Source organism: Vollenhovia emeryi, unplaced genomic scaffold (assembly GCF_000949405.1).
Source record: "Vollenhovia emeryi isolate VEMERY1.0 unplaced genomic scaffold, V.emery_V1.0 DF939172.1, whole genome shotgun sequence".
NCBI lineage: Eukaryota > Metazoa > Arthropoda > Insecta > Hymenoptera > Formicidae > Vollenhovia > Vollenhovia emeryi.
The window spans coordinates 945,860-966,377 of record NW_011967194.1 but is presented as its reverse complement, the minus strand read 5'-3'; the positions used below and the strand labels follow the sequence as shown (position 1 = coordinate 966,377).

General features: G+C 39.7%; 8 protein-coding genes and 1 long non-coding RNA gene across 14 annotated transcripts in view; 4 read left to right on the top strand and 5 right to left on the bottom strand.

The window, feature by feature from the left end:
* Positions 1–3,014, top strand: part of LOC105563789 (kinesin-like protein KIF20A) — a 3,447-nt gene extending 433 nt beyond the window's left edge. The window contains exons 2-5 of the mRNA XM_012015695.1: positions 366–474; positions 1,106–1,357; positions 1,782–2,409; positions 2,609–3,014. Coding sequence (XP_011871085.1) covers positions 366–474; positions 1,106–1,357; positions 1,782–2,409; positions 2,609–3,014 — 1,395 coding nt within the window. The remainder of the gene's footprint in view (positions 1–365; positions 475–1,105; positions 1,358–1,781; positions 2,410–2,608) is intronic.
* LOC105563752 (NADH dehydrogenase [ubiquinone] complex I, assembly factor 7 homolog) lies at positions 320–10,339 on the top strand. Of its 4 annotated transcripts, none has more exons than XM_012015630.1 (7): positions 320–474; positions 5,795–5,923; positions 8,471–8,757; positions 8,960–9,067; positions 9,142–9,423; positions 9,497–9,613; positions 9,689–10,339. In XM_012015630.1, the coding sequence occupies exons 3-7, from the start codon at positions 8,497–8,499 to the stop codon at positions 10,196–10,198; spliced, it is 1,278 nt and encodes a 425-aa protein (XP_011871020.1). In that variant the 5' UTR covers positions 320–474; positions 5,795–5,923; positions 8,471–8,496; the 3' UTR covers positions 10,199–10,339. The 4 variants fall into 4 exon arrangements, with proteins under 4 accessions (XP_011871020.1, XP_011871021.1, XP_011871019.1 ...); XM_012015631.1 differs by lacking the exon at positions 320–474 and adding an exon at positions 3,230–3,309 and having other exon boundaries at positions 8,505–8,757; XM_012015629.1 differs by lacking the exon at positions 320–474 and adding an exon at positions 3,230–3,309.
* LOC105563788 (kinesin-like protein KIF20A) lies at positions 3,093–3,947 on the bottom strand. The gene is made up of 3 exons (XM_012015694.1): positions 3,845–3,947; positions 3,525–3,714; positions 3,093–3,360 (listed from the first exon to the last, which is right to left on the bottom strand). Exons 1-3 carry the CDS (start codon positions 3,945–3,947, stop codon positions 3,108–3,110), a joined length of 546 nt encoding a protein of 181 aa, XP_011871084.1. The 3' UTR covers positions 3,093–3,107.
* LOC105563751 (beta-catenin-like protein 1) lies at positions 5,331–8,305 on the bottom strand. The gene is made up of 9 exons (XM_012015628.1): positions 8,039–8,305; positions 7,456–7,835; positions 7,053–7,384; positions 6,752–6,975; positions 6,492–6,674; positions 6,282–6,429; positions 6,031–6,197; positions 5,767–5,950; positions 5,331–5,675 (listed from the first exon to the last, which is right to left on the bottom strand). Exons 1-9 carry the CDS (start codon positions 8,066–8,068, stop codon positions 5,587–5,589), a joined length of 1,737 nt encoding a protein of 578 aa, XP_011871018.1. The 5' UTR covers positions 8,069–8,305; the 3' UTR covers positions 5,331–5,586.
* Positions 10,340–11,486: 1,147 nt separating the features above from the next.
* On the top strand, positions 11,487–13,627 carry LOC105563754 (F-box/LRR-repeat protein 3-like). 2 transcript variants are annotated; one of them, XM_012015633.1, is made up of 4 exons: positions 11,487–11,946; positions 12,058–12,277; positions 12,384–12,629; positions 12,914–13,627. In XM_012015633.1, exons 1-4 carry the CDS (start codon positions 11,763–11,765, stop codon positions 13,083–13,085), a joined length of 822 nt encoding a protein of 273 aa, XP_011871023.1. In that variant the 5' UTR covers positions 11,487–11,762; the 3' UTR covers positions 13,086–13,627. The 2 variants fall into 2 exon arrangements, with proteins under 2 accessions (XP_011871023.1, XP_011871025.1); XM_012015635.1 differs by having other exon boundaries at positions 11,862–11,990.
* LOC105563755 (transmembrane protein 185A) lies at positions 13,155–15,671 on the bottom strand. 2 transcript variants are annotated; one of them, XM_012015636.1, is made up of 7 exons: positions 15,395–15,671; positions 14,955–15,300; positions 14,572–14,871; positions 14,378–14,501; positions 14,006–14,231; positions 13,854–13,935; positions 13,155–13,775 (listed from the first exon to the last, which is right to left on the bottom strand). In XM_012015636.1, the coding sequence occupies exons 1-5, from the start codon at positions 15,430–15,432 to the stop codon at positions 14,020–14,022; spliced, it is 1,020 nt and encodes a 339-aa protein (XP_011871026.1). In that variant the 5' UTR covers positions 15,433–15,671; the 3' UTR covers positions 13,155–13,775; positions 13,854–13,935; positions 14,006–14,019. The 2 variants fall into 2 exon arrangements, with proteins under 2 accessions (XP_011871026.1, XP_011871027.1); XM_012015637.1 differs by having other exon boundaries at positions 13,157–13,775; positions 14,006–14,189.
* A 1,853-nt stretch (positions 15,672–17,524) lies between these two features.
* On the bottom strand, positions 17,525–18,611 carry LOC105563748 (mpv17-like protein 2). The gene is made up of 4 exons (XM_012015626.1): positions 18,528–18,611; positions 17,997–18,439; positions 17,750–17,875; positions 17,525–17,674 (listed from the first exon to the last, which is right to left on the bottom strand). The coding sequence occupies exons 1-4, from the start codon at positions 18,553–18,555 to the stop codon at positions 17,657–17,659; spliced, it is 615 nt and encodes a 204-aa protein (XP_011871016.1). The 5' UTR covers positions 18,556–18,611; the 3' UTR covers positions 17,525–17,656.
* Positions 18,612–18,661: 50 nt separating this feature from the next.
* Positions 18,662–19,551, top strand: LOC105563749. Its single transcript, XR_001009069.1, has 3 exons — positions 18,662–18,745; positions 18,849–19,096; positions 19,468–19,551. It is a non-coding gene; the product is annotated as an uncharacterized LOC105563749 (long non-coding RNA).
* On the bottom strand, positions 19,448–20,512 carry LOC105563750 (60S ribosomal protein L37). Its single transcript, XM_012015627.1, has 4 exons — positions 20,459–20,512; positions 19,965–20,100; positions 19,766–19,850; positions 19,448–19,577 (listed from the first exon to the last, which is right to left on the bottom strand). Exons 1-4 carry the CDS (start codon positions 20,459–20,461, stop codon positions 19,526–19,528), a joined length of 276 nt encoding a protein of 91 aa, XP_011871017.1. The 5' UTR covers positions 20,462–20,512; the 3' UTR covers positions 19,448–19,525.
* Between the last annotated feature and the right edge of the window lie 6 nt (positions 20,513–20,518).

Genomic DNA, 20,518 nt, shown 5'->3' with positions numbered 1-20,518 from the left:
AGTATAACCAGTAGTTGCACTCTGTCGGCGCTCTATGCTTGGCTACGACGTGTTGCTTGTGTGCGAGCGTGCGCGCGCAGACCGACTATCCCCACCGCCGCGGCACCGTCCGTGCTAACGTTCTCGGTTCTCGGCTGGGCACACTGGCCGCGTTCAGCAGACACAACTGTTGAGCGAGCGCTCAATGATTTCTTAACATGATTGGCTGGATCTAAAAGTATTAGCCAATCATACTGAGCGCTCACTCAACAGTTGTGTCTGCTGAACGCGGCCACTGTTCACAGTTGTTCACGCTCAGTATGATTGGCTAATACTTTTAGATCCAGCCAATCATGTTAAGAAATCATTGAGCGCTCACTCAACAGTTGTGTCTGCTGAACGCGGCCAGTGTGAACTGTCGGGATGATCGGGCAGTCGGGGCACAGATCGGGAGCCAAAACACAGGCAAGGTCTTTCCAACGGATCTAGCACGAGGTAAGTTTTTCCAACTCGTGGACTCGACTCTTTCTCTTCGCGTCTCGGACGAGGCGGAATCCGCGCGCCGTCACATCAATAGACTCGTAGTATAGTCACGAAGTCACAGGAATATCCACTGTGATGTTTCTTGCTATATACTTTCCAATATTCCACTTAAATGTATATATATAAAATATACATGTACGAAAAAGAATGTTTTTCGAATGTTTCGCTTTTACATTTGGAAAAACATGCAAGTTTTAATAGTTGTTCGCGCACCTTCCGCGAAATCCGCGTAATCGATCACGCGAAAGTTGGAACGCCGGAACGCGTCCGATCAGACGCCGATCACGTGTACGCTCCGTTTTTCGGCGAGTCTCGTCGCGGCGTGTTTACGCGAGCACCGCGAAAAACGGAGCGTACACGTGATCGGCGTCTGATCGGACGCGTTCCGGCGTTCTAACTTTCGCGTGATCGATTAAGTACGCGGATTTCGCGGAAGGTGCGCGAACAACTATTAAAACTTGCATGTTTTTCCAAATGTAAAAGCGAAACATTCGAAAAACATTCTTTTTCGTACATGTATATTTTATATATATACATTTAAGTGGAATATTGGAAAATATTATAAGACTCAAACCATTCCCAGAGAAGCTAGAGTTAACAGAGGAGCAGCAAGAAGCTTACAAAATCACAAGCCTTACGACGTTACTCACCAAGTTGCCGCTACTGGATAATAACGCGAGTAAACTGTCCGAAAGTACCGAGACTGTATGCCGAGAATTTACGTTTTCTCAAACATTTGGGCCAGAAACAACTCAATTGGAATTATTTGAGCAAACGGTACAGCAGAAAATGATTGATTTCTTAGCTGGGCAAAATTGTACTATAATGACATATGGTAAGAAATATTCTGCAATATGAGGTACTTGAGGAAAAAAGAATTAAAAGCTTTCAGAATTTATATCTAATATCTAAATAATACTTATTTAGATAAACAAAATAATTTATAAACATCCCAAATGTTATATTTATTGAGATATCCAAAAACTGCAATTTGAAACTTATAAAATTAACTAGCAAGCGCTATAAAATTGTCACAAGACGCTGTATTACAAATTTTCTATAACTTTCTCAAAGAGCTTTAATTTCTCGTCTTTTTATATTTAATGTCGATATGCTGATAATACAGATTTTGTCTATATTTTCAATATTATTTGCTCAATAGAACATTATTATTGTCAAAAATCTATAGTATATAGAAACTCGTGAACATACACATAAAGAAATGCTTAGTGGTAGTAATGTAATTTTTTAATTTATAGGTACTACAAATTCTGGCAAGTCTTATACCTTGCAAGGGACCGCTACTTCACCTGGAATTATATCACGAGCACTGGAATTTGTGTTTAACAATATTACAACAAGACCAAATCCATTTTATAAACCTGTGCATTATAGCGACGTTATCAATCTTGACGCACTTGAACGTACACAAGAGTTTCAAGCAAAAACTAAATTGCTGACATTCTGTTTCGTAAATAGGCTTCAGAACCGAAGTACCTACGAACAAATGCAAAAATTGTTGCAAGAGGAATCAACTGGGGCGAATTGCCCCAGTCAGTGTTATGATGCTCAGTACTCAGTTTGGGTTTCATTTGCGGAAATCTATGATGAAATTGTATATGATTTATTGTCAAATGAAAGCCAGGAAAAGAGGATACCTTTGAAATTAGTAACGGACTCTAATGGCAGAGCCTTTATAAAAAATTTAAAGACTATTTATGTTAACTCGGCGACAGAAGCTTACCAGATCTTAATGGCGGGGCAATATAATTTAAAAGTAGCCGCAACTGCATTGAATGCAGAAAGCTCAAGATCTCATTGTATATTCACAATTATATTGTTAAAATATTATGCAGAAAATTTACCAGATAGCGTTGAAGTGAGCACGTATGTATTTTTCTTCCCCTTTCTAATATTTTGTATTTATATATAATATAAATTATATATATATATTCTCTTTTTCTACTTATTTTTCTTAATAAGTTTAACAATGTTTTTATTTGTTTTATATAATTATGAGAAAGAAACTAAGATTACATTAATTTATCTGTATCATCAGAATCCTAATACTTGGGTATTTATATAGGTTTTCCTTTTGTGATCTGGCGGGCTCGGAACGTTTAAAGAAGACGTTGAATATCGGGGACAGATTGAAAGAAACGCAAAATATTAACACTAGTTTACTAGTGTTAGGCAAGTGCTTAAAGTCCATCCACGAAGGACAATTGACAAGAACGAAGACTGATACCGTGGGACCATTCCGAGAATCAAAATTAACCAGATTATTCCAACAAGCATTATCGGGGAAGGAAGATCTCGCTTTAATAGTTAACGTCAATCCTCTGTCAAATTTGTATGTGAAAACCCAATATGTTCTAAATTGGTCTGCCATCGCAAAAAAAATTATTATAGAAAGGAAGAAGCAAACACAAAAAAAATCTGAATCAAAGTTTTCTCAAATAGTCAGGCAAAGTATGCAGATATCATTTTGAGCCGTTTCTTCTTTGGCATTCTCACTTTCCACTTGTATGTTTGACCAGTCGGTATGAATAACGACTGGTCAAACATACAAGTGGAAAGTGAGATCAGATTCTAAGCTTACCATATGTCATTATAGTACAATTTTGCCCAGCTAAGAAATCAATCATTTTCTGCTGTACCGTTTGCTCAAATAATTCCAATTGAGTTGTTTCTGGCCCAAATGTTTGAGAAAACGTAAATTCTCGGCATACAGTCTCAGTACTTTTGGACTGTTTACTCGCGTTATTATCCAGTAGCGGCAACTTGGTGAGTAACGTCGTAAGGCTTGTGATTTTGTAAGCTTCTTGCTGCTCCTCTGAACAATTAGAGCCCCAACATGAAAATAAGATGGAAGATAGATTCTACAGTTGCAAGAAGAAATTAATAAATTAAAAATTAATTTATTAATTTTTAATTAATTATTAATTTCTTCTTGCAACTGTAGAATCTGATCTTCCATCTTATTTTCATGTTGGGGCTCTAATTGTTCTTCTAGAAGCGTCGTTTTTTCCGTTAAACAAACATTAACGTTTTCCAACTGTAATTCTAAATCTGCAATTTTTTCTTCATGTTCTATAGTTTTTGCTTGTTCATCAATGCGAAGTTCCTTTTCTCTTAAATCAGATGTAATTGTAATATATTCTTCTTTCGCTTCATTGAGAACAAACCGACCTCAAGGACGTCTATTCAAAATGAATATCAAGAGATATTATAAAGGAAGAACTGATTACTGATGGAATATCGGAAGATTTAAACATGACCAGAGAAAATATGAAAGAAACAATGGAAAATGCAAAAGTACCTGTTAATGAAACTAAAGAAGTTGATTCGAATAATTTGAATTTAGTTTCATTAACAGGTACTTTTGCATTTTCCATTGTTTCTTTCATATTTTCTCTGGTCATGTTTAAATCTTCCGATATTCCATCAGTAATCAGTTCTTCCTTTATAATATGATAAGGAAGATGCTCAACAGAAACTGGAGGCATACGGCATCAAAAATGACATCTCGTCGGACGACGAACCTTTGGCTCTGCGTCTAATGAAATGGCGGGTGAAGAAGGATAAGCAGGAAAGCATACCGGTTGTCGAATTGTCCGGGTCTGAATCGAAGCGCACTACGAGAAATACCACTTTGCCACCACCAGAGATCGAGAAAAGACGCACTCGTAGAAAGAAGCTGTTTCTCGACGATTCGACGGATAGTGAACCCACCGTGATGCTTTTGCCAACTCGAAATTTGAGGAGTCATAAGAAGATTAAATAAGCATCTTACATATACTTGATTCTTTATTAAGATCACTCTTTCCTTTCTTTAAATACTGTATTTAGCCTATTATTGTAAGCTCTTTACGCTATAGCGTTGATTTTTCGTTGATTGTTCTATTATTCGAATATGATTTTATGATGAATATGATTTTATTGAAAATAATATTTATGAAGCAGTTCTTTGATACAAATACAGCGAACAGAGAAGTAAAAAAAAAAAAGATATATTGTACATATTTGCGCTTGATTACATGTTTATTAAAAAATGCTCTCTTAAATTTCCTGTTTTTTAATATCACAATATCGTACATTTAATATGTATACATATAAGCCATTTTGAATAGCATGCAATCTTTCAATATGATTAAGTTTTTTTTTAACATAAAATGTAATATTAAATGTACGATATTGTGATATTAAAAAACAGGAAATTTAAGAGAGCATTTTTAATCATTTAATTTTTGTAAATTGTAAAGGTATGCAACATATTGCAACGAAGTGTATGTCAGAGTTCTAGTCGACTCTTGAAGTTGTAAAACACAGCAATCATAAAATGCACCGATAAGATTTTATTGAAAATAATATTTATGAAGTAGTTCTTTGATACAAATACAAAGAACAGAGAAGTGAAAAAAAAAGATATATTGTACATATTTGCGCTTGATTACATGTTTATTAAAAAATGCTCTCTCAAATTTCCTGTTTTTTAATATCACAATATCGTACATTTAATATTACATTTTATGTTAAAAAAAACTTAATCATTAATTGAAAGATTGCATGCAATTAAAATGGCTTATATGTATACATTAGAAAACGTGGACATGAACTACGTAGCCAATATTCACATTTTGCCAGATTTACGAAATTTTGTATCAAACTTGTACTCTTGCACTTAAGATTAGTTTACGTACAGAGCATAGAACGAATCTACGATCAACAGTTTTAATTTTTTACGAAAAATTCTTCTGAACTTTATTATAATATTCTAAATGATACAAATGTCAATGAATTTTTTAATCCTAAAACGAGTTTATTTTTGCATATTGATTACACACCGTATCTTTTGGAATATTATTATACATAGTAGACACACGAGTATAAAATTAATTCACGATTTTGTCTTTCTTAAACAGTCTTTAATCAATAGCACAGTTTTGGGGTACTTAGATGTTTGTGTAATGCACATATTCATTACATGTGTTGTACATTATGTAATAATATAGTTATCAGGTTTATCTTACGTTGTACAACAATATATCTTAACAATACATATCAAAATTTATCAATTAATTGCAAGATATGTTGCTGTTCCGCTTCTTTCCATTCCGTGTCACCGGCATCTCCTAAGTTGCCGGCGTATTCTGATTTTGAAACAAGGACACACGAATAAATACATTGTTAATATAATTTTGTGATTGAATACATAGTTAAATTAAACTACTCGTAATTCACCTCTCATAATGTGTCGAATTGTTTTAAGGGATGCTCTCCTCTGCGCCAAGATTCTTGTCACTCGTTGTTTGACCGCAGGCGGACAACCAGTGCAAGCTTCCAAAAGTACATAATCTACCAACTGCAATATAAATAAGCCGCCATCTAATCTTCTCAAGTAAGACTCTTCCTCGTCTTCATCCTCCTTGCGATGGAAATAACAAAAGAGAGTGTAAGTTTTTATACGTCCTCATCCCTGTTAAATGTTTTCGATTGTGCACGTACCTTCCCATTCTTTTCCACTTCTTCCACTTTTTCGAGATATTTGAAATGTAATTCCATTAATCTATCCACTTTCTCATAGTCGTTCTCCGTAAACTTGCTGAGTAATCTTTGACGTTGTTGACCTTTGCAGTTCTTTAACATACTTGCTATAATTGAGATGACGTGTTCTGCAAAATTAATTATTTATTATTTCGCTGTAAATAACTGAATAAATTAGAATTCTGTTTACTATTAATACATCCAGACTGTACCTTCGTGTTCTTCCGCAGTAAGCATTTTTTTTCTATTTTTCGTCGGGGTTTTCATAAACAGAGGAAATATAGTTCGCAGTCCAAGAATATCTACAAACTTACTACAATTATCTTTCCCATCCGGGCCATTCATAGCGTGATCTAAAACCTATAATTTAATTACAGCAACTTGTAGAAATCCAGCGGAGCCTGTCGCTCAAAGAAACTCACTTTGAGAGATCCATTCCGTGACATCTTTTTTTCTCGTAACATCAAGTTCATAAGTTGAAGGCCTTCGCCACGCAGAAACCGATCGCGGTTTACAGTGGCCATCAAGCTCGAGCACAAAACGTTAAACAAATTCTCCATCATTTCTTGTTCCTCTACAGTTTGTGGATCGTGTCTCTTATAATACTGCGAACAATCGGTATTTACATCATTTCTGCTTGGTAATTTTGCGCGCAAATGCTTCGAAATACACAAATACATACAGCTAATTGCTGTAGCAAAACATCAATTCCATCCAAGTCACCTAAAAGAAGTCTATTCTCTGGTGTGTCTTGCAAAAGTATAGACAGAAGTTCACTGGCGTAAAGTTTGTTCGCGTCAAAAGGTGTCTTCATTTTAACTCGACGCAACAACCACTGCATCAGACCCTGCTTTCCCGCATCCGCACACAGATTCGGCCTAAATTCCAGAAGGTTTTCAAAAATCGCTGGAAATCAATGCGGTCATCGAGTCAATTCGGTCAAAGCATTATTTTGCAGAAGGAAAAGCAATATAAACATTTACCAAGTGTGTTATAAACACCGTCGCTCTCTTCCTTCACCGCTTCATCAAGTCTCTCGAGGTTTTGCACTAGGAGAGCGCAAACTTGCTGCTCCAGCAAAGCGTCAATAAGCGTATCCGCGCCCTCTTGACTTTCGTGCAATATATCTACGTCAGTCAGTTCCTGCAGAAGGTCCACCACGCCGACTGCTACATCGGTATTTTCGTGAGATAACAACTCCAGTAAAGAAGGCACAGCGCTTAGCTCTACCATTAACTGATACAGATCTGGATTGGTCGCCACAATATGAAGCTCCTGCAGAGTCTCGTGCAGTTCAACCTCGGATTCCATAAATCTGCAAAAGAGGCCAAATTTTGTATACTGACAATTCTAACCAGTGGATACTTGGCGTCCACGCGTTCGTACTTCTCCGGCTGATCCGGGAATTTGACTCTCATCTCCTGATTCCTCAGTGCTCTCTTCTCAAACAGAAGGATCATACGTTTGAGCGTAGCTTCGTCCAACGCTTCGACCTCGGGCGCCTCGGTTTCCACATACTTGAGTATGTCCTGCTTCTCCTTCTCCGTTAACTGCGGCTCCACCACGTCGTTGGCCGACGAAGGCACAGCGGCTCTGACAGGCGTGGCGGGTTCATCGTTCCTGGACGGCACCACGTCCAGCTCCTTGGGCTGCCGCTGGCGCGCATGATACGGCGTCTTTATCACCCTCTTCGGCTTCTTCACGCTCTCCCATTCATCCTCGTCGTCCTCCTCACCCGCTGCCGGTCGCTTCGGTGTGTTTGGAGGCTGTGCACATTGTCAACGCTTGATTATCATATTGCAGCTACTTGTGACAAACGGGAAAACAAATGGCGAAACCGACGATGAAAATTTTCACGAGGCAAGAGCCACGACACACGGGCGAGAGGTTAAACTAAATAATGTATATGTTATTGTAGAGATCAATGTAAATTTTACAAATCGCAGTGCAGAATAATTCCAGTACGCACCTTATAAGATAACAGTTCTCCGATATCCATTTGCAAAATATAAATCGCCCAGTTTGGGAAATTTCGCTCCAAAGGGGGGTAAAAAATTTGAATTAGGTACAGAGCCTTGTGTCACTTATGCACGCATTTCTGGATTTTTTGTACGCTCGACGCACGCCATATTGTTAGAAGTACGCCATGCTGTCGACACTCGCTCAACCAATAACAGGGCCCCCCCTGATAATCAATTCTTTCAAAGTTCCACTTCTGCAATTATTTTTTACCTTATGGAGGAACCTAACCTAACCTCACCTAACTGAAGCTAAACTTAACCTTACCTGCGGCCCGTTCGAAAGCTTCGCATTTAATTTATGTGACAGTTTTCGCACGAGGAGCGATTATTGCGATTATACAGGAATTGTGTATTGTAAATAAAGAATTTATGCGATACAGCGCGAGTACTTAACGCTGTATCTAACATGATCAGGCTATCCCGAGTAGCGCGAGCTTTCTCGCGTTCGTCGCAAATGAGATTGCCCTTGTCGAGCGGTTCAGAGAGGAAAGCTGATCTGTATCGTCAATTGTACGCGAAGATGTTAGCATGCGGCCCCATAACGCTCGCCGAGTACATGAAGGAGATCTTGACCCATCCCACTGCAGGCTATTACACGACCAGAGACGTTTTCGGGCAAAGAGGCGATTTCACGACTTCTCCAGAAATCAGTCAACTTTTTGGAGAAGTACGTAGTTCTCTCGTTCTCTGGCCGAGAACGAGCCATTATTTAATATGTCATTTACGTCGACGACCACGTCAAGGGCTTACAATACGTTCTTGTTGAGAGCTTCAGGTTCTATCTTCGGCTTTTTACGATTCATCTATCTGAAACTTGGCCAGGAATTGCTTGCCTAGAAACTAACTTGTGTATTATTCACTATTGGTAGATTGTGGCAATTTGGATAATCAGCGAATGGAGGAAAATTAGCAGGGACTCTATCCAACTTGTGGAACTTGGTCCAGGAAGAGGTAGCTTGATCAGTGATATTCTACGGGTATACTCTTCATATGCCGTTGTTCGCAAATCGAACGTACAAGCGCGAAAGTTACGAGACGTCCCTTGTTTTAGGTGTTCAAGAAACTGAATCTGTTGAATAAGGTATCGGTTCACCTGGTAGAAATTAGTCCCGTTTTGGCTGCGATTCAAGCAGAGAAATTGTGCGCGGAGAGCAGAGACATTGAGCCAAGAATCAACGAGGGCCAGAAGAACTCTGTCACGCATTACAAAGAGGGTGTTACGAGAGAAGGAGTAAAACTGTACTGGTATCGATCTATTAACGACGTTCCTAGAAAGTTCAGCGTGTTTGTTGCGCACGAGTTCTTTGACGCTCTGCCAATACACAAGTTCCAGGTACGGAAATGTCAATACTGACGTGCGAGATACACAAAGGATAAATTTTTACAAGAGCAACGCGTGATTTTAGAAAACTGACAAAGGTTGGAGGGAAGTCTTAATAGATATAGTGCAAGACTCAAAGGAAGAGAGATTTCGATACGTACTCTCGCAAGTACCAACGGCTGCTTGCAAAGTATACCTATCTGTAAGCCTTTATTTGCGTTGCTCTCTCAGCGTTTCAACCGCTAGACAGTAAATTAATGAAAGCGACGTCTTTTAGCCTCATGAGAAAAGAGATCATGTGGAAATGAGTCCGCAATGTTCTGTAATAGTGGACCACATGTCCCAGTTTTTGTGGGAACACGGAGGATTTGCGCTAGTGATCGATTATGGCCACGAGAGGGAAAAGACGGACACGTTTCGCGCATTCCGCCGACACGAGTTACACGATCCCTTGTTGAACCCCGGAACCGCGGATCTGACCGCGGATGTTGACTTTTTACTAATGAAAGAGATTGCACGGAAGGACGATAGATTGATCACGTTTGGTCCAGTGACGCAAAGGAAATTCTTGAAAAGCCTCGGCATTGATTTACGGTTAAAAATGATTTTGCAGAACGCTACTGGCGCCCAAAAGGAACAAATTGAATCGGGATATCGTATGATAACCGATGAAGATAAAATGGGCAATTGCTTCAAAGTGTTGTCTCTCTTTCCTTTTGTCCTGAAAGACCATTTGACCAAGTGGCCTGTGGCAGGATTCGCAGATGAAAACGAAATTAAATCTTGAACTTTTTCTTTTTAACTCAACATGAGAGACAAACAGAGAACTGTATTTATATACTTTACGTAATCATATAATGACACACAGCAAGTATGTAGTGTCGATTAACACTACAGAAAATCCGAATAAATTTATATAAAGATAAAAGTTAAGTAAGTTTACAACTTTTCCAAGCCAAACGGTAAAAGTCACTTACACATTAGTATAATTAACTGGGATAGTGCGGCCTTCGCGAATGTCAGAAAGACGTGAAGGGGCGCGAACGGTCCGTGCACGTGAGTTTGCTAACACGTGGACGTCTTGGTGAAAGGAACGTCACGTGCGAATCGGTAATAACTAAATTGAATAAATAAACGGTCGTCGGTGCAATAATGAAATAACGTTCAAAGAATTATTGCTGAATGAATGAATAAGAATATAAGAATATTTAAAAAACTTCATCGATTCGATGTTCGTCTTGAATTAAACTATTTAATCGTTTGCTGTAATATTTTGCAGGTAATTAGTCTCTTTTTTTTTATGAAAAATTTGATTTGAGACAAGTTTCTGATATGAGATAGCAAACTTTTAACACCCAAATTCAATCACAAATCTTTTTCGCAACGATTACACAATCTACCATTGTTTTCTTCCACTAAACAGATTTCGCAATAAATTCATGGTGGAATCAACTGATAATTTCGCAGAACGAAATTAATTTAACAGAAATCCCGCTGTCCCATATTAAAATCCTATCTCATAATATGGGACTTTCCTCTACTAGATTCCACAGACAAAAATATGCAAGCAAAACGAAAACTTTGTTATAATATATTTGAAAGAATTCAGAAGGAGAACGTGAAATAACTTACAATTCACCTTTTGGGTCACGTTTTTTCTTGTGGCAGCCTCATATGAGATCTTACCTTTTTACGTAATACACGTGAACAGTGCGCGAATAACATACGCAAGCAAGCAATCTCGAAGTCCTTGACCCTTTTCTTCGCGACTTTACTTTTACCTAACGTTCCTCGCGTGTATGCCCTAGTCCCCACTTCCGCAAACTCCTTTCGCTTTTTCCTATGCATTCATCTCGGTGAGTCGAGCTGGGACCGTTTCACGGGGGACCATGGTTCGCGGCAGAACGAAAGAACGTATCCTCGGTTTATCATCAGATCATCGCGCGAATATTTTTCCAGAGCTTCTCCCTTCACGCTCGAATATCGCGCAAGATTGAACGTATTCTCTTGGACGGGATCAGTGCGTTACCATTCAGAAGAACAGCAGTTATCAAGTTTACACTGTATTCCAGTGAGGTTTTACTAGAATCGGTTAATAATAAATTTAATTTGAGTGACATTTACCAGGAATAGTAATTTGTAAGTAGAAAGCCCAAGAGTGAAAGTTAAAAAAGTATAATATATGAACTTGGAAATCAAATTGCTCAACTCTAAAATAGGATGAGTTTGAATGAAATACTCGCAGATTCTCAATGAGTTTCTGTGCTGTGCTATTTTTTAATCGGCAAAACTTGCACCGATTCAGTTGAAAAGAGTGATGCGAAACTAAATATCTCGATCAACCGTTGCAAATGTTTGCGGTGACGAGCACGGCGAAGCTCGGGATCGAGGATGAGCATTTTAAGTCTGCTGTGACGATCTCCAAGAATAAGAATGTCGCACGCAGGAAGAATCGTCGTTGGGATAACGACGAAAACGATCCCAGAACGTTGCGCCTTATGCGAGTTAAGGGATTTCCACGGCTATTGCCCGAAGGTAATACGAAAACTGCATGATGTCACCGATAGCAACGAATAAAAGTTAAGTTCGTGGTTTCGTAAATCGCACATACATATGAAAGTTAAAGAAAATTCATCGATGTTTCAGGAATTCTCGCCTTGGCCGATTATTGTCGATGGCTTCGCGAATTATCTCTATCGTATGCTTTGCTGAGCGACGAGCTGCTCCTAGCGTTGTGCTCGGTAAAGCAAATCCACTTGGAAACTCTACGAGTGGAGGCACACCCGGAAGCGAAGCCTCTTCCACGTGTTAGCGATAAAGCGTGGTCTGCGCTTTCAAGTCGTTTGCCCGACATAAATCTTGCGCTGTAAGTAAAAATAAGCCAGTAATCTTGATCATGTATCACTATTACAATATCTGCGCGCGACGCGAGTGGAAAGTAAGTCGCCGCTGTAATCTCTATTTTTTATTAGATTGTCTTACATGACCGACGACGATGATCAAAAATTACTCTTCACGTCGCACCTTCCTGTAACGCACTTGTATCTCGGCGACGCAACATCGGAAACTATAATGTCACGGATAAGCAAGCAATGTCCACGATTGATAGAGTTAGTTATCGCCGCCTACGGGTCTGGTCCGATTGATCGGTTCCTGATTTCCGTGGCCAAGGGCTGTTCGCGGCTCAGTGCCGTCAGTTTGGGCAATTGTGAAATTACGTATGTGAATATACAGACGCAACACATATCGCTACTCTAATTCGAAGATATTGCAAGTTTAAGTTTCATTGCTCACACGATTTAAAAACTAGTAAAATTGTCTTTACTTTATTTAACACTAACGTTAATTTTGCATCATGAATTAGTACAATTTGCGAAAATATCTTGGAATCTCATTAACAGACATTTCGCCTACTGCAGCAGTAATGAAGTCAGAAAATGTCATCTCTCCAAACAAAATGTTAATAAGAAATAAATTAATAATAATTTCTTGTATCTTATAGTTGTTCTGGATTAGCGAAATTCGTTGCATTGTGCGCACATCGTCTGCAGGTACTGTATGTTTCGGAAACATCGCTGATAGAAGATGCGGACTTGGATATCGCTCAAGTGTCGACGAACTTATCTTCGCTCCTTGGTCGAACGTGGGTACCAGAGTACGTACCATTGTGGTAATCTCCTGAGAAGTGAAAAAGAGGTTTCAACAAAGTTTACAGCCGCAACGGGATACATGACGAAATAAAATATTCACGACGTACTTTTCTATTTTTCACAGATTACATAATAACTTACAAAGGTGTTGCAATGTCGAACAGAAAATTTAACTTATTCACTTTTATATAATGCTTATAACATTTGCAGTAAAGTACTAAAAATCCGAAATATAGTCTCGAGACATCTCACGCTCAATATCGTTCTGTATGTTAAATTAGCGGTATCTCAGAAATTAATTGATCGTTGCTGTTGATACCAAAAAATAGAAACTTTATTAGATTATAAGAGTAGTTTTTTTTTAGATGTAATATATATATAAAATAATGTAACGTTATACTATAGCACTTATCCACCATCGTCGTGTATGGCAGACCCGTGTAATATTCAATATCCATCATACGTAATGTTATGATATAACAGTCTGTATATACATTATATCTACATTATAATATAATAGATGATTGGGCATTCAACATTACGATGTCCAGCAACATTAACAGCAATATCACTTTTCTAATTATTCAAACCACTCTTTTCTTCTATATTTTCTGACGCGTCCTGACAATGCTACTCTAGAGATGCGAGGTGCTCAGTCTTGTATCCCAGCCGACGTATATATCCGTGTAATTCGATCTTTTTGCTTAATAAGGCCTAGAACAAAGGGAAATAATTAAGTACAAATCTAGATTCAATTACTCGTCAGTCCGTATTCAATATTTAAAGGTATACCTGACTATTTTATAGTAGATATTTGGCCTCTGTATAAGTCAGTTGCAGTAAAAATAACAATTTAAAAATATCCGAGCTAACCCTGCAAAGTATCGAAATGAGAAAGTTTAGCTATCGTCAATTTGCATTGCACGTGCCGCTGCGACGAATACCTGTTTTGAGCCAATCAGTCAGGCATGTCTATAGAAATTATAGGCACAACAGGCTTCATTAGGTCGATTTTCTTAATAAGCTTCTCGCTCTTTTCCGTAATCATTGGCTCGGATGGTGGTTGATCTCGCTCGTCCCTTGGTTGATACGAAATATTACCATATTCTTGAAGCAATGGACATAAACCTAGCAGGAAGTGACAAAAGTCTTTTCTGATACCAAACCACCCTAGACAAAAATTCCATCGTTCTTACATGCTAAATAAAAGGAATAACGAAATCATCGTGTACGTATATATCACATTGAGAGAGAAAAAAATGATAACATAGCGTTAACCTATTACTAAATAAAAGTGTGCAAAGAAAATTGCTCACATCTATTTCCGCCTTTTGCACCAAAGGACATAAAAATAAGAGTCATATGCGACAGGAGGAGTGGCAATGCCACTGTTATATAATTTATTGAAATATCTCCGTCCAGTTTATTCGCTAGCAGTACCTGGGGCAGAATAATTCGTATTAACACAGGAAAATTGTGAATCACTCACGAGACGATGTACTAGTTGTACCTGGAACACTAAAATGGGAACGACGAGAAATGTATACGCCACCGCCGAGTGCAGGGAGGTCCGCCTCTGACGGGCGTTGATCTGCGGCGTTCTCAGTAAAACGGCGGCGAATACTATCGCGTACAAAACAGCCACCAAGGATAAGCAAAGAAGTGCCCACAGCGGCACGAACACAACCTCCCAGCTCCACGTTATAAAGCCGTCTAATCTCAGAGCCAGGAAGATGAACTGCAGTACATTGACCGCGCAAAACAGCTCCAGTTCGAACGACCGGTCGTGTTTTACAGCCCAGATGCATACCTAAATCGTAACAGAGAGCAGAAGGTGAATAGTCGCTAGTCGATACAATCGGCGGCAACGGTTTTGAATAAGCGACTGCTTACCGCAATCGATACGATCGAGATGAAAATCAAGGGTATGAAGACCAGTATCCACAGGTGCCTCTCGGATTCTAATTTGTCGCACACCAACAACTCGAACATCAACAGGATTAGATGCAACGCCAGGGTAATCAGCATCGCTTTATAATGTACATAGGCGTCCCCTTCTAATCTCGCATGGGGATGCCGCCACCAGACGTAGCTTCCGACTATCGCCCCTAGGATCACCATGCCCTTCCAGAACCATATCGGGCTGAATATCGACCAGTAGCTCCATTCGATGAAGCCGTCCAGTCGAAGGGCGAACAGAGACGTGAATATCATCAGACATGTGTGCACCAGAAATTTGCTGGAATAGCCAGATCAACGTTACTTATGAATACAACATGCCGATCCGCGAAGCTGACGAGTCGCAGAGCGACGGGGCGGGGCAGGAGGGTTACCTTGGATTGAAGTCTTGAAAAAGCGTTTGCAAATTCATAATTATGCGGTTATGTAGGCCAATTAAGCGCGGAGAACCTTCGGGTGACTTGCCGAGTGGAGATGCATGCTACGTCGAGCGCGCACGAGCTCACTTACTACGGTTACTGTCGCGGAAGGGCACAAGCGACGCCTCGTGCATTTGCATTTAGGTGAAAAATAAATCACTATCCGTTATAACCAAAATTCCGGGCATACTCAAGTCAGCTAATAATCATCGGCCGTTCCGACTTCTCCCACCACTTCTCTCTCTCTCTCTTCCTCCCTTCTTGTTTCTCTCACACTCTCCCTCTCGCTCGCTCGCTCGCTCGCTCACTCACTCATGCTTCGCTATTTATATCTATATGAGAGCAACTTGGACCGAACTCCGATTAACTTATAGTAATTAATCAAATAATAATAGCTGCATATCCTGTTAACAAGGCTAGAATTATCGGTTTGCTGTTTAATGTACGGAGAAAACGATTGGATGAGGAACAACGAATTGTAATTGCTTTTACGCGACTTTTGTTTGTTTCTTCACCAATGTAGATAATTGAAGAGAGATAATCTGTATTGATAAAAATAAACATTTGCCAGTTGCACTAATCGCCGATTACGCTAACTATAAGGTTGTCAAGTGGCATTATTCGCAAAAACGTATTTATTAACTTTTTTGCCATTTGACGCAAAGAAAGATTAAATAGCTATTGTAGAAATCTCGCTGCAGGTGATTGTATCATTTGAATTAGTCACCTTATGATGAATTAAATTGGACTTTGGTCCAAATCGCCCTGAGCGCCCGTTCACTTGACAAATAGCCAAGTTGAGTAATCGTCAATAATAAAAAGCAAATGAAAAATCTCGCATTATTGAAGCTTGACGGGGGAAACGCGTTAAACGTAGATTAATCTTGAAACATTCACGCCCGCAGGTTAACGCCGAGAACAATGAAGATAATTGGCGACCGAAGAATTTAATATTGTTATCGCGACGAAAAATTTCCGATCACGCTGACGGTATCGCAGATAATCTATCGAAGCTGAAAACTACAATTTATGTACCGTTGTGGAAAACAAAGCGAGAGATAAACAATTAAAGGTGTAAAAGAGCTGTATATAGGACACGTGCGAGCCTCTTTGTTCGAGATAAAATAATACAGCGTAAACAAATTTGCGAGGAGTACAGAGAGCTTACGCTCTTGATTACTCGGTATATATACATATCCTCGTTTTATACAGAAACGTATAAAAGTGTAGCGAAAGTTATATTACGATTGTAGGGTGCAGCGCTTATATACTGAAGAAACGGAGTCGAAATTACGCGAATAACGAATCCGCGCAGACGAGGCTCGTTACAAAATCCTGCATTTCACGTGTAAGATATTCTCGTCGATTATTTGTGTCGCGCGACGGTTGAATTTATTATTTGTGTTTATGTCCATTAATCGTGTTTGCAGACGTGACGACGTCTGGCTGGTTAGAAGACCGTGTAATCCCACTGTCGCCAAATGCCAAACAAAAGCTGTCGAGCAAATAAATAAACTCAATAAGAGATTATTATTGCGCGCGATAAGGCGATCGTTGTGGATACGCGTTTTTAGGGTGCGCGTGTCCGCGGATCAATTGGTATCGCATTCGTTATGTTATTTCGCAATCGATGCACACGTCGCATTCTTATGCGAATAATTTACGATCCGGACATGAGCGGCGCCGATAAACTTCCGAGTTCTCCGCCGGATTTATTTGCGCGCAAATTAACAGCGTTACGAGGAAGATATCTCGTTCTCACAGAGCGTATAACGTAATTCGTACTTGAGTCTAAATTCCTTCAACCTTGACGCACTTACGGTTAGAGATTAGCCGAGTTAGTTAAAGTTGCAATTATTAATAAAACTATCATTCCTTCGATGAAAATCATCGCAGTTTTAGTATCTTGGTGTGCCAATATGATTCAAACTTTTAAAATTGTTATTGGCAGTTCCTCACGCATATCGCAACAGGAACTGCGACGGATGTTTACTCGTCTTTGTCGTTTGGTAAAAATCGAGGAAATGGACAAATAGATCGGATCGCGATAAGGCACTGGAACGGGAAGATACGTATACTTGGAAGTTCTTTCCGACAGCATTTTATTGCACACTGTTACGTATGATTAATAATAACGATAGGCGTATCTATACACTTCATGCAATTGTTATTCGTACGGTCATATCTTTTGTTCAGACACTAGCCGTGAGATTTCTGTCACTCGAAGTGAGCGTCCTGCGGGTGAAATAAGTGATTATTACTTCGTTGCGATTTAACGTACATTCGTTTTTGATTGTAAAAAAAACTTACATATTTTATATACGATAGAAAAATATCATACACCATCGTCATAGCATTCGTGTAAAGCACTCGATAATGTAGGGGCACGAAGAGGAAATTGACGCACTGCGTGGGAGGCCAAAAGCAGCAGTCGACCTGGCGGTGTAATTTCAATAAATTATTACGCGCGTCGCATTTCAAGGAGAGAGCTTTCGGCGGCAGTTTAATTGTCTACGATTACTGAAATATCGATTAACGAGTGTAATCCCGCACGTACTTTCCACGTTTCGCAGAACTTGAGCTTCAGCTCCTTGCAGATCTCCTCAATTTTGTGGCTCTCCATGATCCCGAGGCCGACGAAGAATATCGCCAGGCACGTGGGACTCGCGACCGATTGATCGAGAAATGTCTTTTTCAGGACTGACTTTGCGTTCCTGCCTGGCAAAACCTTATCCAGGAGCGTGTAGAACCAATGATGGAACGGACCTTGGACCAGCCCTACAACCATCATATTTCTCGTCCTCATGTAATCGTGTCCGTACGCAGACGTGCTGGAAATCGCTGTCGCCTTCTCATCTTCCGGTGACGCTGCCATGACGCTGCTCGGAAAGTATTTGTCGGAACAATGCTTTTTCCAGTGCTCTCTGCGCTGCTGGATCACATCTCCCGCTGCCATCATCAAGCCGCAGCTCACGGTGTTGGTGACTAATAAATATTTGCCTGCACAGCCCAAAATGTAAATTCCAGACAGTCCGGCGACTATTGTTTTACTATTATTTCAACGTGGGACTAAAATGGAAAGACTTACCAAAAAATAGCTGACGCAGAATACCCATTTGTATAGAATTATATTATACAGATTTCGCAGTAAAATTCGTTTTGTTTGGTAAAGATCGCTCGGAAGGCAGAAATGTTCTGTAATTGCAGATATTCCTCAAGAATTGTATGTACGCAATGGAAACATACATTAATCAATATCTGCTCCCTCGACCGAATTTCCTTTGAGTCGTCTGTTTGAAGTTCTAAGTGAGTTTCCCTTTTACAGTTATTTAATCGAGCAAATCTTAATTCTTCGGTGCTTGTGGAGACGAAACATTCGCTGAATATTGGTGCGGGGCATAACTTTCAGATTGGCAGGCTGAAGATCAACGGTCTTCGGATGCCTTATCGGCGGACGCCTAGATGCACAACGGAGCAGCGCCGATCACCCGAGTTATCATCCTGCATCGAACGTACTGTTTGACGAGGTCGGAGGCCCGCTAAATATATGGGACGGGACGTCGCAGCAATTAAAAATTCCACGGAGGTTGCGCAAACGATGCGTAAACGACGCACCTTATCTTTTCGATCGTGTATTTCTTCAAATTTTCTTGTCAGGTATGATATAACACACAAGGATGCGTATACAGGTTTATCAGAAGTTCATCTCAGCAGTGTTTACAAATGCTAGTCAATGTATCAATAGAAAAGAGAACTGGAAGGGGAGCTAAAAGATAACATACCCGAGTATACTTAATTTTAAGCTATCTCACTTCAATTTATCGTCATTTAGAAGAATGGAATTCTACTGAGAGAAACTAGAAACCCTTTAGTGTAACGAAAGTACTTGTAAAGACTTTGAACTTTATATAACTACAGATACTTGAAAGAAGAAAATATCATAATAGATGCAATAATCCTTCCGTTAAAATTATTCAGTTACAAGGAATTCTCATTGAAATGCTAACGTCGTGATTGGATGTTTTTAGATTTATTGGTAGTCGAAATTGTACAACTTAATTAGACAATGAGACGGGATGTCGGTGATTACTTAGCCGCAGCAGCTTTCGGTTTCGGCAAGCCTTCCCTGAATCCATTCCTACAAACATATACAAAATAACCGTTTACATGTGTACATTACAAGTCCTAGGGAAAACTTAGATGCTGTTTACACAACGTTTATTTGTAAAAATAAAAAAGATAGCAAGATAAGGCTGTTAAAAAATGTACAGGTCAACTCGCTTGAACGTTTATTGATAGATTTCTAACGCAACCATCGTGACTTACTTGAATTTGCGGCGCACAATTTTCAAATGACGCATGCGGCCAGTACCGGTGGTCTTCCTCCTCTTCGCCTTGACCGACCAGTTATCTGTGAAGCCGTCAAATACAAATATAATTAACGCTTCTAAGCCGACATTAAACATACTCGTACAAACATCGGTCCTCCTTTACGCAAAGTCACATCGCATATTGATAGACTTACACGAGCGCATTTTCTTAGCCGGATAGCCGCACTGCGCACACTGCGACTTCTGGATGTGGTAAGAGCTACGTCCACATCTTCTGCACAACGTGTGCGTCTTGTTACGCCGCTTACCGAAGCTGGATGTACCCTTCGTCTGTGAACATCGAGCGAGAGCACAGTGAGCTTAAAACTGCAATCTGACTCCATATTGCAAATTAAAAAAATAATATAAAGGGCTACATTAAATCACGTCCACGGACATATAAGTGAAAATAAGTGTCCTTCGGGGAACAAAAATTATGCGATTTCGACGTGTCAGCACATAAACATTGCCATAACCTGTACACCGGTAACACATCGGTATCACGCGCAGGGACACTTTTCTCTCCGGATACTATTCAACTAGACCAGTTCTACGAAAATTCAGGACATCTTTTCCGCGCCGATAAATCGGCCGATCGCTAGGATCGCTACGAAATAAATCGATTTGAATAGCGAAAAACCACGCTCACCATTTTCGATGAAAGAGCACACCGGAGAAGAGATGATAGCAGAGAGAAGCCTGAGAGATG

Coding starts and splice junctions, on each gene's coding strand:
- LOC105563788 (XM_012015694.1), bottom strand. CDS start 3,947: ATGACCAGAGAAAATATGAAAGAAACAATGGAAAATGCAAAAGTACCT. Junction 3,715..3,844: donor TTCTTTAGTTTCATTAACAG/GTACTTTTGCAT, acceptor GACGTCCTTGAG/GTCGGTTTGTTCTCAATGAA. Junction 3,361..3,524: donor ACGCTTCTAGAAGAACAATT/AGAGCCCCAACA, acceptor CTCTAATTGTTC/AGAGGAGCAGCAAGAAGCTT.
- LOC105563751 (XM_012015628.1), bottom strand. CDS start 8,068: ATGGATATCGGAGAACTGTTATCTTATAAG. Junction 6,430..6,491: donor CACGGAATGGATCTCTCAAA/GTGAGTTTCTTT, acceptor ATTAAATTATAG/GTTTTAGATCACGCTATGAA. Junction 6,198..6,281: donor TACTGCGGAAGAACACGAAG/GTACAGTCTGGA, acceptor TTAATTTTGCAG/AACACGTCATCTCAATTATA.
- LOC105563752 (XM_012015630.1), top strand. CDS start 8,497: ATGATCAGGCTATCCCGAGTAGCGCGAGCTTTCTCGCGTTCGTCGCAA. Junction 8,758..8,959: donor TCAGTCAACTTTTTGGAGAA/GTACGTAGTTCT, acceptor CACTATTGGTAG/ATTGTGGCAATTTGGATAAT. Junction 9,614..9,688: donor CTTGCAAAGTATACCTATCT/GTAAGCCTTTAT, acceptor GACGTCTTTTAG/CCTCATGAGAAAAGAGATCA.
- LOC105563754 (XM_012015633.1), top strand. CDS start 11,763: ATGTTTGCGGTGACGAGCACGGCGAAGCTCGGGATCGAGGATGAGCAT. Junction 12,278..12,383: donor CCCGACATAAATCTTGCGCT/GTAAGTAAAAAT, acceptor ATTTTTTATTAG/ATTGTCTTACATGACCGACG. Junction 12,630..12,913: donor TTGGGCAATTGTGAAATTAC/GTATGTGAATAT, acceptor TGTATCTTATAG/TTGTTCTGGATTAGCGAAAT.
- LOC105563755 (XM_012015636.1), bottom strand. CDS start 15,432: ATGAATTTGCAAACGCTTTTTCAAGACTTCAATCCAAG. Junction 14,502..14,571: donor TTCCCATTTTAGTGTTCCAG/GTACAACTAGTA, acceptor ATTCTGCCCCAG/GTACTGCTAGCGAATAAACT. Junction 14,232..14,377: donor TGCAAAAGGCGGAAATAGAT/GTGAGCAATTTT, acceptor ATTTTTGTCTAG/GGTGGTTTGGTATCAGAAAA.
- LOC105563748 (XM_012015626.1), bottom strand. CDS start 18,555: ATGGGTATTCTGCGTCAGCTATTTTTTG. Junction 18,440..18,527: donor TCTGCGTCAGCTATTTTTTG/GTAAGTCTTTCC, acceptor TGGGCTGTGCAG/GCAAATATTTATTAGTCACC. Junction 17,876..17,996: donor AGTTCTGCGAAACGTGGAAA/GTACGTGCGGGA, acceptor TTACACCGCCAG/GTCGACTGCTGCTTTTGGCC.
- LOC105563750 (XM_012015627.1), bottom strand. Junction 19,851..19,964: donor GGCTAAGAAAATGCGCTCGT/GTAAGTCTATCA, acceptor ACGGCTTCACAG/ATAACTGGTCGGTCAAGGCG. Junction 19,578..19,765: donor ATTGTGCGCCGCAAATTCAA/GTAAGTCACGAT, acceptor ATATGTTTGTAG/GAATGGATTCAGGGAAGGCT.